Here is a 17,380-nt window from a genome sequence, read left to right as displayed (position 1 = left end):
GCAGCAGGGACCGACCAGCTCCTGCCAGCTGGTGTCCTGTGCACAGGGACCTGCCACGGCCATGGGCAGCACACCTGGCCGTGGGGACAGAGCCAGCAGATCCAGCCGGGTGGATGGGCTGGGGGCTCCTGCAGCAGGTGGACAGGAGCTGGCAGGGACATGCCCCTGCAGGCAGCACTGCCAGTCCCCTCCCTGGCACAGCAGGGTGGTGCCCAGAGTGCCACAGGGCTGGGCACTGAGGATCCTCTGCCCCATCCCACAGGAGGCCAGTGGTCCGTGGCGGTGGCTCCCATGTGCCACAGAGCTCTGGCAACCATCAGAGCAGCAGTTTCAAACTGCCACCTGTTCAGGATTCTCCCCGTACGAGTGCATTTCTGCAGGGACTCGTGACCCACCCCAACAAGGTAGGGATGATGAACGTGAGGACATGGCACGTATACTGGGGGCGGGCCGGGCGATGCTGAGGATCCTGGGTGAATTTGTGCCTTCAGTTTCCTCGGGCACAGCTGCTTTGGGAGGGTTGCTAGGGAATGCTGGACTGGACCCTGCCTTTCAGCCAGCTGCTCTCTCCTTCCCAGCCCAGAGTGACCCAGCTGCTGGGCAGGGGTGGACACATGCCGAGGGGCCGCAATGACCAGCTTCCTGTGGTGACCAGGACACTGGATGAGCCAGGTGTGGCCCTGTCAGGGCACGGGGAGCTGGGGGACAAGAGACTGGCTGTCTGCTGGGTCTGCACCTGCTCCCTGCGGGTCTCTGGCCAAGCAGGTGACCCTCCTGCTGCCCCGTTCTGAGCTGGCTGAGCTGACCCAGACGGGGCAGCCCTGGGGCCTGGGGGCTCAGCCTTGCCTCTCCCCCAGGCCCTGCCACCTCTCGGCATCACCGGCCAGGCACGGCCCCCCGACACGTCTCCAGGGCACCAGGGCTCCTCCAGCCACTCCAGCCCCGGGAGACTTCGACAGCCCTCAAGTAGCTGGACAGGACTGGGAACCCAGTGCTCCACCAGGGACGTCTCATCAGCAGAGAGTAAACTCTGGGACAATTGTTGTCTGAGAAATAACATTTTCATTCTATTACGTTAATAAAAAACCTTCTGAAAGACACACACAGCCTTTCCCCATTGCCTCTGAAAACACTGGGATAAATCAAAGTGTCCTACACTATTTTTACTATTAGTTATCAGGCATTACTTTATTCCCAGCTCTGGGGTACATAGGAATAGCTCCACTCAGAATGCACACCCACTCTCTAAATTTTTCACTATGTATTTTCAGCAAAACAAGTTAATGCTCATTGCCTGTAAATTACATATTTCTCTTCATTCATTAATCTCCTATCATCCATTTGTTATTGATTTCTCAGTTCTCATGCTGCTGCCAGATGAACAATTGCTTGCTCCTGGCGGGCTCCACACTATGCTCATTTTGCCAAGTCCATGGAACCACACCATCAAAAGCAGGATAAACTTTTACCAAGAGGGGAGTCAATCTACAGCCCATCGATCTAAGCTTTCACTAATTAAATACCCAGCCAGCTATACCAACTTTTCTCCTCATTTGCAAAGAAGCACCATTTCACCACATGGTCAGGTATGACTGTGGGTTCACCGACCACCCGAGACTGCCAAGGAGACTCCCAGGGCAGAAGAGTGCATGTGCTGAGGGGAGGGAATGTATAGTCATGTCTTGGGGGAAATTATTGCCATATGTATGTTTCTTCTGAGAATAGTTATGAATATGATGACAAATACAGTATTTCAACAGGGGCTTTTCCTGTACACAGCATGTACTCTCTGTGCAGCCATCCCCCATACATCTGGCTTTGCAGTAAAGAATGCCTAATCCCTAATATGAAATTCAAGTCTTTATTTCTTTCTGGTTGTGATAACAATGTTAATTGGTCCACTTTTAATTTAATTAGTCCAGATATTGTTTTCAGTACATGAAGAGTGGAATTCTCCTTGTTCGTTTCTTCTTTACCTCTGGTTTCCACACCTTGTCCTCACACTCTACAAATTCTGTATTCCTGGTGTCCAGTTCTTAGCCCCATTTCTCTATCCCAATCTTTTTTCACTGAATCACGTCAAGTTCATTTAGCAAAACTTAAAAGTTCAGTTATTTTCCCAAATAATGTTCCACTAACAGCAGTTTGAATAAAATCTTGCTACATGCTTCAGTGGAAAACTGCACTGCTTATGATTAAGTGAAGCCATTATTAACAGAGTTAATGAAAACAAATAACTGGAATAGCGAATTAAAAAGTTATATCATTTCCAACAATTCCCCCTTTTGAAACTACTCTTAATTATTTCATTTAGGATTACTTCCATTAAATCATTGGATATTTAGAAAGACTTAAGACACTAAAATGCAATAATTCCTATTAAACTACTTAGTAAAACTTTTTGGCAAAACTTATACTATTTTAGATCCAGGGCCATTCAATTTTGCCAGCATTTTGTCTTGGGCTTGTTATTCTGGGGTTACATTTGAAAGGTCACACATTTTGGTACAGCAACTATTGGGATGCTTTTCTCTGCCAGCCCTTTAGCAGCTTTATCTGCCAGTCGGTTTCCTACACTAACTGATGTATTTCCTAATGGATGAGCTTTACAATGCATGAGAGCCACTTGGGCTGGTACCTGAACACTTTCTAGTAATTGTCTGGTAATGTCTCCACCTTTGACAGAGGATCCTTGTGCTGAAAGGAGCCCTCCTTTGTTCCAGAGAGCTCCGTGGGCAGGTACTGCTCCAAAGGCACGGTTAGCATTAGCCCATGTGTTCCCATTCTTCCCCTGAGACAATTCCAGGCTGCCATAGGCTGAGCAGCTCAGCCCTGTGTGCAGAGGTGGTAAGAGGTAATGGGACGGCTTGGATTGGGCCCTACTGCACAGCCAAACTTCTGCTTTCCTTTGCTCACAAAGCTGCTCCCACCTGTGGACAATTCCCAGGCCGGATCTTCTACCAGAGGATCTCCTCTGCTGGAGTGAAGCTGCTCAGTCGTTGGAACACAGGCATGTTGTGAGGCTTCTTGACTTTCTGGTACAGATTCCAGGAACGTGGCTGGGTGCAAGGCAAAGGAGTTGTTTGCAGTTCCCCATCATCCTGCTCCAACAAGACAACTTGATACTTCAGCATTCGACTTGGGGGTCACCAGTGGCCTCCTTTGTGTTCTAGAACTGAGAGGACCAAGGGGGGAACATGAGCAGTCATTATCTGGCCCATGGTCCATTCGGGGCTTCTTGGATTAAAGCGCAGCTCCTGCTCCAAGTCAAAGGCAGTTAAGGGACATCCCTTAACTTACACTGTCCACTTGTTTGGAAAAATATCTTATGGCCCTTTTCCATGTGCATAACCTCTGAGCTAACACCCGTAGTGCAACACGTCAGTGCTCATGAACAATCTGCTCAAGAGGCTTGCTCAAGTCAGGTAATGCCTGTGCTGGGCTGGCATTAGAGCTCTCTTGGGGTCTCTGAAAGCCTCTGGCATTCTGGGGTCCACTGTAGCACCTCCTTGGTGTAGCACCTCCTTGGGCGATTCTCAGGGTCTCATATAAAGGTCTTACCCATAGGCCAGAATTAAAAATCCTGAGCCCACACCAACCACCCATTCCTAGAAATATTCCTAACTTGCAAACAGACCTTGGCTCTGGAGTTTCACAAATCCCCTCCACCCTTTTGGTTGCAAGGCTTTGCTGTCCCTGGGAAATGAGCCTCAGGTAGGTTTGGCATTAGGGCACTTCTTTGACACTTTGGGCCTTCTTCTTGGATACCCTGTAACTGGCTTGTCTCAGAATGTTCAGGAAACTTAAGAGTCATTTCAATGCATCCAGCATGAGTTCCATTAGCAATTAAAGTATCACCTGCATACTGCAGCAAAGGGGTATCTTCATTCTCCTTTTCCCATTCTGAAGTGACTGCCAGAGCCCTGGCCAGCTCTTAGAACTCCAGCACCCCACCAGCAATAGGGATCTGCCTGGGTATGGGGATTTACCAGAGACAGAACCTTTACAGCCACTTGCTCTAAGATGCCAGATAGAAGCCACATCAGGAACCAGGCAGACGAGAAAGCTGTCTGTCTAGATGTTCCACAAGGAACAGCTTATTCCAGGTGAAAGGAGCTCACACAAAGAGCCCCAGGCACTCCTGTGCAAGGGGCTTTGTACAGATACAAATCAGGGGGTGGATACAAACAGCAAACCAATAGGGAATCCTCAGGGGAGGAGTGAGGGGATTACATCAAGCATCTGGGGCCAGTTGGGGTAGGAGGGTGCAGAGGATGGCTCACATGCGCCAATGGGGCTTCCAGGAGTAGGGGGATTCCAAAGGGTTGTTGCGAACAGGGATTGGCCCGAGAGTTAAGGGGCAGAGAAGGTTCAGGAATAAGGGGCTCAGTTGCCTTGACAGGCAGGGAAAGAGCTGGAACAAGGGGTGGAGAATGACATGAGGGGCAGCTTTGAGGGAGGGTAAAACCCAGGAGTAAACCATCTCAGGGAGAACATGAGGGCACGAGGACAGAACGATGCACTTAAAAAGGAATCAATAAGATAAATTCAAAGCGCAACACCATCCCTCCAATTCTTTTGTCAATTGGTTTTTGTCTTGGGGTGTGTCGTGGGTTAAGACGGAAGTGAGTTTTTTGGGAGGTTGTGGTCAAACCAGTCAGTGCTTGGATTTGAATATTGGCACCTGGTTTGGCCACCGAAGGTATGGACTGCCTCTGAGAACACAGGGGGTTAAAAGCAAGAACTGCCAGGAGAACTCTCTCTTAGTTTCAGTCTGTAAAGGAGCTCAGAGCTCCCCTGCCCAGCCTGGGCTGGCTGGGGGAGGGAAGCCATGCGGCCGGGTGAGGTAGGCCGGAGCCTCGGGCTGAGGAGGGGAGTGAAGGCCTTGCAAGATGGAAGGGTGGAGGAGACTGAGAAGCATCGGGCCCCCCTCCTACCCCACGGGAGACAGAGAGAGAGAGAGCCAGTGCCTGTGCTGCCTTGGAATTCAGTATCATGGACTGGCAGCACGGCCGGCCAGAAGTGGGGGATGCGGCGAGAGAAGGTGCCCGGCAGCTGTGGGAGTTCTGGGCAGGCAGAGGCCCAGATTTTAACCCTTTTGTAAAATAATGGAAACCTTACAAATACTGATCCTCCTGAATGAGAATGAGAAGATAAAGGTGAAGTATGAAGAAATGGGCAAGTGTGAGGAAAGTTGGTGCATGTGAGAGATGTCAGAAGAGGTGAGAAGAATCCTAGGTGGGCAGAGATGATGGATTGGCCTTGAGCTGGACTCTTTCTTGTATGGCCATGGACAGACCCATGTTCTTCCTGTGACTCAGAGACTGTATTTAGGGGGAGGCAATGCCTTGGAGTCAAGAGTGAAGCAGTGGCGGGAACAGAGATGGCTGAGGAGGGTGTGGGATGCCCTCTGTCTCCAGGAGGGGAAGATCTCTGTTCATGAGGCCCCTTGGCCCCAGGGGTTTAAATCTGGGGGGGACTGGTGTCCTGAATTTGAGAGACTGCTGCTTTTGGAACTGAGTGGAGCATCCTTAAACGGGGAGCCCTAAAAGCAGTCCTGGCCCATGTGCAGTGGTGAGAGCACTGGACATGGAGGGAAGAAGTCACGAGGGCCGATGTTCTCTGGGTGGTGCCACGAGTGACACGGAAACACAAGAGGTTTCAATTGTGTTTCTGGGGGAAGCCTATGGTGCAAGGGGGGACTCCTCTCTCTCTGATGGATTTGAGGGTTGATTACTTGAGGGGTGATGATGGACTGATTATGTGAGAGATCGTGATGTGGTGGAAATCTATGGTGTTATTTCATTCTGTGGAGAAAATGGAGTGGAGGAGGAGGAGGAATGGATTTGGAGGGTTTTCATTCTTAGTTTTTTGTTTGTTCCTTTTTAGATGTTGTAATTAATAAAATTAGTTTCCTTTATTCCTGAGTTGGAGCCTGCTTTGCTCTGTTCCTGATCACATCTCACAGAAGCCACCAGAGAAAGTGTATATTCATGGAGGCACTGGCACTGTGGCAGAGTCAAACCATGACAGGGTGACAGCATGATACTGTGTCTCCTATTGTCTGCTTTATGCCCAGACATGGGTCCTGTAACTTTAAGCTAGGTCTGAGAGAGGGGTGCAAAGCCAGTGGAATTCTTTTGGTGTGGTTTTCCAACATCCTCCCCCAGGCTCCCTCAGCTGTGTTGTGCAGCACAGACAGAGGGAGTACATCTCGGCTTTCAGCTGGCTTCTTGTTTCTTTGACAATGGCAGAAGTTTTTCCAGGACGGTGGCTTCTTCTCCTGGAACGGTTTTTGCTTTTCCCTGGTCTGAAGCACCAGAACATCGCCGGCAGCCCTGTGCCTTGTCCCGCAGGGGAGGCCTTGGGATGCACATCCCGGCTCTGGACTCGGGAGGAGCCGAGCCACGCCTACAGAAAGAGCTCTGAATCCACCAGCCTACCCCACAATGAGAAGGCTTGAATATCTAACATTATTCATTCTTTTTCCCATGCCTGCCTGCACACTGTGTGTTAAATAAACAGCTTTTTTCACTTTCTTCCAAAAATTTCCTTGCTGTGGGAGGGAAGGCATGCCAAAACCTGTTTTCATTAGAGGAGATATTTCCTCCTAACTTGTCTCAAATTGAGACATTTCTCAAATAATGTGGGGTGATTTTTGAACCCTGGAGGAAGAACAGTCCACCTCAATTGGTTTTCATGGCCCATCAAGGAACGTTCCAGAAACAAGAGTTGACTTTCAGTTTCAAGGGCAATGCAGAAAGAATCATCCTTAACATCCACAACAGTGGACTCATCAGTTTCCTTAACTGAGGTGAAGAGTGTATAAGGCCTTGCTGCCACTGGGTCTCACACCAGTCTCACACTATTTCCTTGACAGCTCTGACATCTTGTACTGGGCTGTGTTCCTTAGTGTGTGCTTCCTTTACTGGCAGGAGAGGAGTGCTATATTGTGACTCACATTCCCTTAGTGACCCATCTTCCAAAATTTAGCAATTCATTCTTCTAACCCTCTTCTACCTTCTAACTTCAAAGAATAATTGTTCTGCCTGACCAGTCTTCCATCAGGCTCCAACTGAATCCTTACTGGTTCCAGTGTCTTGATTTCCCTGGAATTCCATTGGTGCACACCAACACAGTGACAGTGTTTTCCCCCTCCTCCCACCAGGGATGTGCAGGAGGGAAATACTTGTCCAGCCTTCCCTGCTGAACATTCTGAGCATGCCCTCTCTCAGCCTCTTCCCCCACTTTTGCCATTACCACAATTCCTCCACCAGGAGTTAATAGTGTGTCTGAATGACCTTCCTATAATCCCAGGGCTCTTTGCCTTGAACTCACTGGATTAGGGCATCAGAGGATCTCCCGGAAAAATCTTTGGAGTGCACTGGAGTCCTCTCGATCCCATCAATCCATGGAGCAAAAGAAGGAGGAAAGTTCCACCTGGGTCATTAGCAACTGTCACCAAAACCAGGATAGATGAAATCCTCAAAGACTATCCTTTTAGTTTTGGCAAGTTGGGCGTTACTTTATTCTCCTCAGGACGAGTGGAGCGGATAGTTCGAGCCACACACATAGAAAAAGCTTTTGACTTAGTTATCTGTTTTTTGCAAACAAAGGAATCAATGGTCATCCATTCTCAATGCCATCATTCTCTTCATTACTCTGCATCCTAACTGCTGTTGGGCTTCACCCATGGAGACTCTCTACCCTGAACTCCTGAGGAGAAAGGAGTCTGTGCCCCAACAACCCTACAGCTCAGCCAGGGGCTCACGGGGCTCCTCCTGCACCCCCAGCAGGAGGAACAGCACCCCACTGCTTCCCTGGCAAAGGCTGATCCCAATGGATGCTCCAAACCAGGCCCTGGCTTTGCAGCAGTGAAGCAACTGGCTTAGGTGTAACACACATCTTCAACGGATAAAAAAGAAAGACAATGAGGCTGTACTCTCCTGGGAGACCTTGGAGCATGTTTTGGCAAATAAAAGGACTACAAAAGGGCTGGAGGTGGACTTTGCACAAGGGCCTGACATGGGAACAGCTTCACACTGAGAGAGGGGAGAGATCGGTGGGATATTGGGAAGAAATTCTTCCCTGTGAGCGTGGTGATGCCTTGCCACAGTCTGCACCATTCCTGGAAATGTCCAAGACCAGGTTAGGTGGCACTTGCAGCAACCTGGTCTAGCGGAAAATGTTCCTTGACCTGTCCCTGACCGGGGCTGAAACGAGATGATCTTTTAGGTCCCTTCCAGCCCCAGCCATTCCAAGGCTCCATTAATCTATGACTTCATGAGTCTGGAACCCACTGGTTACCAGGAGCGGAGTGGTGCGTTGCCTGGCAACGGGTGTTGTGATGAGGAGGGCCACCAGCAACCCGGTTCCAGTCCTGCAAGGGACAAGGAGGGAGGAAGGAGCCTGCTGGCTACGCCACCTTTTCTTTATTGCTTTTGCTCATTGCTTCTATCACACCTTTTGTTTAGCCCATTCGTCACCAATTTTGCTCATCCCAGACAGGCCCAACTGGGCAGGAAGGCTTGTGACAAATCAGGGACAGAGTGTGTGCAGTCATGGCAACATCCCTGGACACACTCAGCCTCTCCCAGATGCTGGATCTCGCCATCGAGATGCCCCAGAAGGGATCTGTTCACTTTGCAGCCATGAAAAAACTGCTGCAGGCTGTGCTGGAGCACCTGGACGTGCAGTACCTGACCAGCCAGGAGCCGTGGACAGGCCAGCTGAGTGGCCCCTCACTTGCTGATGTGGCCACTCACATGGAAAAGATGAAGAAAGAGATGGAAGACTGCAAGAAACAGATGTCTGAGGTACAAGCTGTTCCCAGCCCTTGGGCACTCCCCCAGCAGACAGCCCCTCTCTGCTTCCTCACACAGCCGTGCTTGGCTCTGCCCTCACTGCCCTGGCAGAGCCGCTGGCAGGGGCTCTTTGCTGTCTGGATGGGCTTCAGTGCTCTGGCACTGAGCCCGGCTGGGGCAGGTGGCACTGGGACTCTCCCTGCTCACCTGGCTGTGCCATGGGCTGCCCGTGGCAGGGTAGGGCTCTTTGGGGTGTTGCTGACCTGGCCACCACCTCTGATATCCCTGTTTCTCAAACTGTTTCATAGCTTGTTCATGAAGTGATTGTTGGGATACAGGCAGAGGTTTCCCACCTCTCAGAGGATGTTAGGAAGATGCAGAAGGCCCAGGTTTGTGCAGACCACGGTGGTGGCGAATGTCATGTTGCCTCCACTCCTTGTCTCTGATAGCACTTTCTCCTACAGTCCTGCATGTCAGAGGAAATTAAGAAGATCCAGGAGGAGGTGAGCTGCTGCTGGGAGCAAGTTTTGGGCCTGAGACTGCAGCCCATACCCTCTGGCCTGCTGGTTGGAAGCTCAGCACTCTTGGCCCTGCTAGATGCATGGACCGTGCTGCCTGCAGAGCCCTGCCAGCCTGGCTGAGCTTGGCCCTGCACTGTCCCCGGTGCTTGGCAAACCACAGCAGGGCTCGAGGGCTTGCGGGTCCCCACTGACCCTCCCTGAGGCTCACTGCCACCACTGCTCTCTCCTAGGACATGACTCTCATCCAGGATCTCCGTGAGGAGGTTGACAGGATAAAAACAACCCAGATCCGCATGGAAGGAGACGTAAAGAAGCTTAAGGAGACTCCTGCCTTAGTGAGCTGTTGGGTCATGTAATCTTTGGGCTCTCATGGGGAACTTCAATGAGACTCCAAGAGCAGGGTTTGGGGTCAGGGTCTCAGGACTCCGTTGGGGCCCTGGGGCTTTCTGTGTGTCTGAAGGGCCCCCACGCTGGGACAACATGATGGCTGTGCCCTGACTCTACTGTCACTGGTCTTCCCAGATTAAGAAGATGGGAGAGGACCTTCAAAAGCTGAGGGAGGATGCAGCCAAATGGAAAGAAGAGAGCAGCAAGGAGATCTCTCAGCAAATTGAGTAAGAGGACAGGAGTGGGTTTCATACCCTGGGAGGCTGCAAGGGAGCCCAGATGGTCTGGGTTTGTGGGCACAAGGTGCCCAGCAGCCCTGCAGGAGTAACCCTGCCCTTGCCCCCATCCCGCTGGCCAGGACTTTGCGGCAGGAGACAAAGCGTGAGCTGCAGATGATGGAAGAGCAGCAGGAGATGAGGTATACCATGCTGGAGCAGGTGGTGATTGAGACAATTAACAAAGTGAACGAGCAGGTGAGGTCCTGGGGGAGCATTCCCAGCACTCCTGGCTTGGTGCAGTACTCCTGGTGGCGTTCCCAGCCATATTCCCTAACTGGGTGGGGCCACCTAGCACTGTTGATTCCATTCATCCCATTTCTGAGCCAATTTCTTCTGCCTTTCCTGCAGCTTGGTGATACAGGCGAAACTGGGGACCTAGAGGATGAGCAGCAAGAGGGGAATGGAGACTGCTCCAGTTGCACCTTCAACATCAGAGTGTGCTTGGGGAAGCTCCTCCGGCGCTGTGAGAAACTCCAGGAGCAGGTGGAATCCATGGAGTCACGGCAGATGGCCATGGGAAAATGCAACAAAATGATGAGGAAATATGTCCAGGTAGGCAGCTGGCAGCATGGGGGACTGAGGACATCCCCTGGGGTAGACCCAGATTGGCCTGGACCAGTCAGTGGCATGGACCAAAATGAAAGCCTTGATGCAAATGTCCTGCTGACGCTGAGAGCTCATGGCCACTGGTTGAGTAATGCGGGTCTGCCTCTGTGGAGCAGCCGAGTCCCTTTTGCTCAGTACGTGGTTTTTCCTTTCAAGGAGCGGGAGCAAGACCAGAAGCGGCTGCACTACGTGGAGGCTACAGTTGTACAGATGAAGGGAGACTGTGAGAAGCTCAGCTTTGTTTCTGGGACCCTGCAGAAAGACTCTCAACAAAAGCAGAAAGAAATCGAGGTAGGTGGCTGACACTCCTTTGGTGTCAGAGCACCCCCCAGGCTCTCCCTGTGATTCCAGGCAGGGATTACAAGAATGTCTCCCTGCTGACATTTTCAGCACTGTGCTTGTTCCAAGTGCATTTCCTTGAGGCTTTTGGGCAGGGGGAGGGGTGAGTTCTCCTGCCCAAGAGGCAGCTGCAACCATGCGATGCAGTAATGAGTTCCTTTCTGTGCTGAAAGATGCTGTTCCAGTCTCTGGAGAAGCTGCAGAAGGAGAAGGCAGATCAGCAGGACATGCTGGCAGCAATGGACATGGTACAGTCTAGAGAGGCCTCTGTACCAGCCCAGGGGTTCCTGGACAGGGTGACAAATGCCTCTTGCCCTTGGGGGATGGGGGGCAGAACTGGTGTGGGGAGGGAGAATTTCCTGAGCTCAGGGGGTCCCTCACCCTCCAGATGGTGGGACCAAGCTCACCAGGCTGACGGGGCAAATGGGGCCACAGCAGCCTGAAAGGGCCATGCTGGCCTGGGGGAAGCACTCCTCCCTCTCCCCTCACACACGCTGTATCACCTGCCTGTCCTTCGTCATCCCTTTCCCCACTGCTCTCCTGCCCTTCCCCTCTGCTAGAAGGCGGACAAAGCTGCCTTGGGCAGCAAAGTCAATTGCAGCCAGTTTGATGTCACTATGGAGCGTCTGGATGAGAGGATGCAGGAGTTGCAGAGCCAGATTTCAGGCCAGGAGCAGCACTGGAACAATACGCAGCAGCAGCTCAGCCTTCTGGAGGAAGAGAAGGTGAGGGGTACCTGGTCCCCACCATGAGGAACTGGCAACTTTGGGACTTGGCAGCCTGAGACAGCACCCCTCTGAGGATCCCCCTCCAGGCTTTTTCCTGGAGAGCTCCATGTCTCATCCTGGGGCAGCTGGCTGAGGCTGTGCACCTGTTCACAGCTGGATCGCCTGGAGCTGAAGACTTTCAGTAACCAGATGGAGGAGAACTGGAACAGGAACATGGATGAGCTTGAGAATAGGCTGAGGCGTGAAAATGCTGCTGGATATAAGAAGTGAGTGTGATGGAGATTCTGATGGCTTTGGGGACAGCAATGGTCCCATTCCCTCCAGCAACTGCTCCTCGCAGGCAGGGCTGTGACACGCCGTGTCCCAGAGCTGGATCATGCCCTGCCCTCCTGCCATGCACACAGGGGACTTTGGTGCCCGAGAGGGGCTGCAAGCGCTGCAGGGGCTGCTTGGGATGGTGACATGGGTGCCTGTGGCCTTCCCCTGGCCTCAGCCAGCACCTTGGGGATGGGGAGAAAGAGGCTCAAGAGCCCACGGTTCAGCCTGCAAACGCCGTGACCCTGTGCCGTGAGCTGCCCAGCGCCTGGCTGCTGCCCGCCAGCTGCTGCCTGTGTGCTGCAGGGCTGTGGCCCCAGGAGCTCAGCCAGCCCTCTTCCCTCACCCTCCTCAGGCAGCTGCCAGTGCCTTTCACGTGCCTGTCCTGTGACCGCATGCTCACCGTGCAGGTTCCTGGCCAGTGAGTAGCACCAGGGCACGGGGGCAGCGGGGCTGGTATGGGGGAGATGGGTGCCAGCAGTGACCCTGCTGGGCACAGGGGTGCCAGTGTCTGCTGGGGAGGGGCTGATGTGGGGAGCCCCCTCTGCAGCCCTGCCCATCAGCAGGGGCTGTGGGCACTCATCCCAAGGGCTACAGGCAGCGGGATGCCATGGGGTACAATCCCATGGGTTTGTGGGTGCCGCCTCCAACAGGAACAGGTTGTTTGTCCCCTGTCACACCCCTGTGACTCCTGCCCTCCCCAGGTATCCCGAGACACTGCCGTATTTGCAGCCAATGCCCCCCAGCAAGGAGCCACAGCACAGCCAAAGGTAAGGGCCCTGAGGACACATCCCTGGCTCCTGGGGTGCAGCGTAGCCCTGCCACAGCAAGGAGGGCTCTGCACCTGGGCTGGGGCAGAGGAGCCTGGCGGGGCTGGGCAGAGCTGGGGAGCAGAAGGCAGCTGTGGAGGGCCAGTGCTTGCCCCAGGCCTGGGGGGTTTTGCATTCCTTGCCTTGCCCTGCCCTGTCTCACCCACATCTCTGTCCCAAGGTTGTTGAAAGCACATCTGATGAGCTGTGTCTGTTTTCAATTTGAAAACAAGCTTGGTGGGGGTTTGTTTCCCTTCTTAGAAAGGAGTTCCCAAAAACCAAGCCCTGCAGCAGGGACAGACCAGCTCCTGCCAGCTGGTGTCCTGTGCACAGGGACCTGCCACGGCCATGGCCAGCACACCTGGCCGTGGGGACAGAGCCAGCAGATCCAGCCGGGTGGATGGGCTTGGGGCTCCTGCAGCAGGTGGACAGGAGCTGGCAGGGACATGCCCCTGCAGGCAGCACTGCCAGTCCCCTCCCTGGCACGGCAGGGTGGTGCCCAGGGTGCCACAGGGCTGGGCACTGAGGATCCTCTGCCCCATCCTACAGGAGGCAATTGGTCAATGGCAGGGTCCCTCGTGTGCCACAGAACTCTGGGGACCATCAGAGCAGCAGCTCCACCATGCAGAACATCCAGGCTTCTCCACAGAAAAGTAGTCAGCCACAGGCCTCCTTGACAGTCCAGAACAAGGTAGGCATGATGACGGTGGGGACACAGAATGGTGACTGAGGCTTGACTATCCAGCGGCAATCTGTGCCTTCAGTTCCCAGGGAGACCTGGGTTGGGAGGTTCATTGGGGGATGCTGGATTGGGCCCTGCATTGCAGCCAGCTGCCCTCTCCTCCTCAGCCCAGTGTGACCCTGCTGCAGCCCAGTGAGGGACACATCCCGAGGGGCCATGATGTTCAGCTTCCTGTAGTGACCAGGACACAGGATGCGTCAGGTATGGTCCTGTTAGGGCACGGGGGTTAACGAGGACAGGGGGCTGATTGTCTGCTGGGAACAGGCCGGTGGATGAGTACGGCTGTGTGTGCAGATCTGGGCAAGTTGGGATGGGCATTGGGGCTCTGGACTGCTTTGGAAGGGGCAGAAGAATGGAGGAGAATGACTGAGTCGTGGGGATATCTCACAGTCTTTTACTAGGAAGGTGACACTCACGCTGGCCCCTCCTGGGCTGGCAGAGTTGCTCCATTGTTGCTTCCCCTGGGAAGTGGCAGCTCAGCCTCACTTCACCCCCAGGCCCTGCCGCCTCACAAGAGCCCCGGCCGCGCACAGCTCCCCGACTGTTCCCATGGGCACGAGGGCTCATCCAGCCTCTCCAGCCACGCCGGACATCAACAGCCCCCAGCCAGCTGGAAAGGACCCATCGCCCAGTGCTCGACCTGGGACATCTCGTGAGAAGCACGAAACGCGTGTGACGACAGTCATCAGAACGATGACTTTTTAGTTTTATTAGGTTAGTTAATGAGTAGTTAATAAGTTAGTTAAGTAGTGTTATTTAGTTAATAAAAACCTTTAAAATTACAGGCCGGGCCTTGTCTCACCAGCCTCTCTCTTCCCCGCTCTCCCTGGTGCCCCTTCAGCTCCTTGCCCCTGCTGTGGCTCTGCCTCCGGGCCAGCCCTGCTGCTGCTGCTGGTCAGGGCAGAGAGTCTCCGTGGGTGAAGCCCAACAGCAGTTAGAATGCAAAGTAATGAAGAGAATGATGGAATTGAGAATGGATGACCATTGATTCCTTTGTTTGCAAAAAACAGATAACTAAGTCAAAAGCTTTTCTGTGTGTGTGGCTGGAACTATCCGCTCCACTCGTCCTGAGAAGAATAAAGTAACGCCCAACTTGCCAAAACTAAAAGGATAGTCTTTGAGGATTTCATCTATCCTGGTTTTGGTGACAGTTGCTAATGACCCAGGTGGAACTTTCCTCCTTCTTTTGCTCCATGGATTGATGGGATCGAGAGGACTCCAGTGCACTCCAAAGATTTTTCCGGGAGATCCTCTGATGCCCTAATCCAGTGGGTTCAAGGCAAAGAGCCCTGGGATTATAGGAAGGTTGTTCAGACACACTATTAACTCCTGGTGGAGGAATTGTGGTAATGGCAAAAGTGGGGGAAGAGGCTGAGAGAGGGCATGCTCAGAATGTTCAGCAGGGAAGGCTGGACAAGTATTTCCCTCCTGCACATCCCTGGTGGGAGGAGGGGGAAAACACTGTCACTGTGTTGGTGTGCACCAATGGAATTCCAGGGAAATCAAGACACTGGAACCAGTAAGGATTCAGTTGGAGCCTGATGGAAGACTGGTCAGGCAGAACAATTATTCTTTGAAGTTAGAAGGTAGAAGAGGGTTAGAAGAATGAATTGCTAAATTTTGGAAGATGGGTCACTAAGGGAATGTGAGTCACAATATAGCACTCCTCTCCTGCCAGTAAAGGAAGCACACACTAAGGAACACAGCCCAGTACAAGATGTCAGAGCTGTCAAGGAAATAGTGTGAGACTGGTGTGAGACCCAGTGGCAGCAAGGCCTTATACACTCTTCACCTCAGTTAAGGAAACTGATGAGTCCACTGTTGTGGATGTTAAGGATGATTCTTTCTGCATTGCCCTTGAAACTGAAAGTCAACTCTTGTTTCTGGAACGTTCCTTGATGGGCCATGAAAACCAATTGAGGTGGACTGTTCTTCCTCCAGGGTTCAAAAATCACCCCACATTATTTGAGAAATGTCTCAATTTGAGACAAGTTAGGAGGAAATATCTCCTCTAATGAAAACAGGTTTTGGCATGCCTTCCCTCCCACAGCAAGGAAATTTTTGGAAGAAAGTGAAAAAAGCTGTTTATTTAACACACAGTGTGCAGGCAGGCATGGGAAAAAGAATGAATAATGTTAGATATTCAAGCCTTCTCATTGTGGGGTAGGCTGGTGGATTCAGAGCTCTTTCTGTAGGCGTGGCTCGGCTCCTCCCGAGTCCAGAGCCGGGATGTGCATCCCAAGGCCTCCCCTGCGGGACAAGGCACAGGGCTGCCGGCGATGTTCTGGTGCTTCAGACCAGGGAAAAGCAAAAACCGTTCCAGGAGAAGAAGCCACCGTCCTGGAAAAACTTCTGCCATTGTCAAAGAAACAAGAAGCCAGCTGAAAGCCGAGATGTACTCCCTCTGTCTGTGCTGCACAACACAGCTGAGGGAGCCTGGGGGAGGATGTTGGAAAACCACACCAAAAGAATTCCACTGGCTTTGCACCCCTCTCTCAGACCTAGCTTAAAGTTACAGGACCCATGTCTGGGCATAAAGCAGACAATAGGAAACACAGTATCATGCTGTCACCCTGTCATGGTTTGACTCTGCCACAGTGCCAGTGCCTCCATGAATATACACTTTCTCTGGTGGCTTCTGTGAGATGTGATCAGGAACAGAGCAAAGCAGGCTCCAACTCAGGAATAAAGGAAACTAATTTTATTAATTACAACATCTAAAAAGGAACAAACACAAAACTAAGAATGAAAACCCTCCAAATCAATTCCTCTTCCTCCTCCCCTCCATTTTCTCCACAGAATGAAATAACACCATAGATTTCCACCCCGTCACCATCTCTGACATAATCAATCCATCATCACCCCTCAAGTAATCAACCCTCAAATCCATCAGGGAGAGAGGAGTCCCCCCTTGCACCATAGGCTTCCCCCAGAAACACAATTGAAACCTTTTGTGTTTCCGTGTCACTCGTGGCACCACCCAGAGAACATCGGCCCTCGTGACTTCTTCCCTCCATGTCCAGGGCTCTCACCACTGCACATGGGCCAGGACTGCTTTTAGGGCTCCCCGTTTAAGGATGCTCCACTCAGTTCCAAAAGCAGCAGTCTCTCAAATTCAGGACACCAGTCCCCCCCAGATTTAAACCCCTGGGGCCGAGGGGCCTCATGAACAGAGATCTTCCCCTCCTGGAGACAGAGGGCATCCCACACCCTCCTCAGCCATCTCTGTTCCCGCCACTGCTTCACTCTTGACTCCAAGGCATTGCCTCCCCTTAATACAGTCTCTGAGTCACAGGAAGAACATGGGTCTGTCCATGGCCATACAAGAAAGAGTCCAGCTCAAGGCCAATCCATCATCTCTGCCCACCTAGGATTCTTCTCACCTCTTCTGACATCTCTCACGTGCACCAACTTTCCTCACACTTGCCCATTTCTTCATACTTCACCTTTCTCTCCTCATTCTCATTCAGGAGGATCAGTATTTGTAAGGTTTCCATTATTTTACAAAGGGGTTAAAATCTGGGCCTCTGCCTGCCCAGAACTCCCACAGCTGCCGGGCACCTTCTCTCGCCGCATCCCCCACTTCTGGCCGCCCGTGCTGCCAGCCCATGATACCAAATTCCAAGGCAGCACAGGCACTGGCTCTCTCTCTCTCTCTGTTTCCCGGGGGGTAGGAGGGGGGCCCGATGTTTCTCAGGCTCCTCCACCCTTCCATCTTGCAAGGCCTTCACTCCCCTCCTCTGCCCGAGGCTCCGGCCTACCTCACCCGGCCGCATGGCTTCCCTCCCTCAGCCAGCCCCGGCTGGGCAGGGGAGCTCTGAGCTCCTTTACAGACTGAAACTAAGAGAGAG

The 17,380-nt window shown here is 52.5% G+C and overlaps 1 protein-coding gene and 1 long non-coding RNA gene across 2 annotated transcripts; both read left to right on the top strand.

Moving 5' to 3' along the window:
• The first annotated feature begins 8,323 nt into the window (after positions 1–8,323).
• Positions 8,324–12,011, top strand: LOC135283625 (uncharacterized). Its single transcript, XM_064394607.1, has 9 exons — positions 8,324–8,816; positions 9,113–9,193; positions 9,269–9,307; positions 9,556–9,660; positions 9,848–9,939; positions 10,339–10,542; positions 10,753–10,887; positions 11,109–11,660; positions 11,817–12,011. Exons 1-6 carry the CDS (start codon positions 8,562–8,564, stop codon positions 10,367–10,369), a joined length of 603 nt encoding a protein of 200 aa, XP_064250677.1. The 5' UTR covers positions 8,324–8,561; the 3' UTR covers positions 10,370–10,542; positions 10,753–10,887; positions 11,109–11,660; positions 11,817–12,011.
• A 1,329-nt stretch (positions 12,012–13,340) lies between these two features.
• Positions 13,341–14,311, top strand: LOC135283923 (uncharacterized). The gene is made up of 3 exons (XR_010349519.1): positions 13,341–13,478; positions 13,637–13,730; positions 14,027–14,311. It is a non-coding gene; the product is annotated as an uncharacterized LOC135283923 (long non-coding RNA).
• Positions 14,312–17,380: the final 3,069 nt, after the last annotated feature.

The sequence above is a fragment of the Passer domesticus genome, chromosome 19 (assembly GCF_036417665.1).
Source record: "Passer domesticus isolate bPasDom1 chromosome 19, bPasDom1.hap1, whole genome shotgun sequence".
Lineage (NCBI taxonomy): Eukaryota > Metazoa > Chordata > Aves > Passeriformes > Passeridae > Passer > Passer domesticus.
This window is presented reverse-complemented; position numbering and strand designations above follow the sequence as displayed.

Coding starts and splice junctions, on each gene's coding strand:
- LOC135283625 (XM_064394607.1), top strand. CDS start 8,562: ATGGCAACATCCCTGGACACACTCAGCCTCTCCCAGATGCTGGATCTC. Junction 9,194..9,268: donor GGAAGATGCAGAAGGCCCAG/GTTTGTGCAGAC, acceptor TTTCTCCTACAG/TCCTGCATGTCAGAGGAAAT. Junction 9,940..10,338: donor GAGATCTCTCAGCAAATTGA/GTAAGAGGACAG, acceptor CCTTTCCTGCAG/CTTGGTGATACAGGCGAAAC.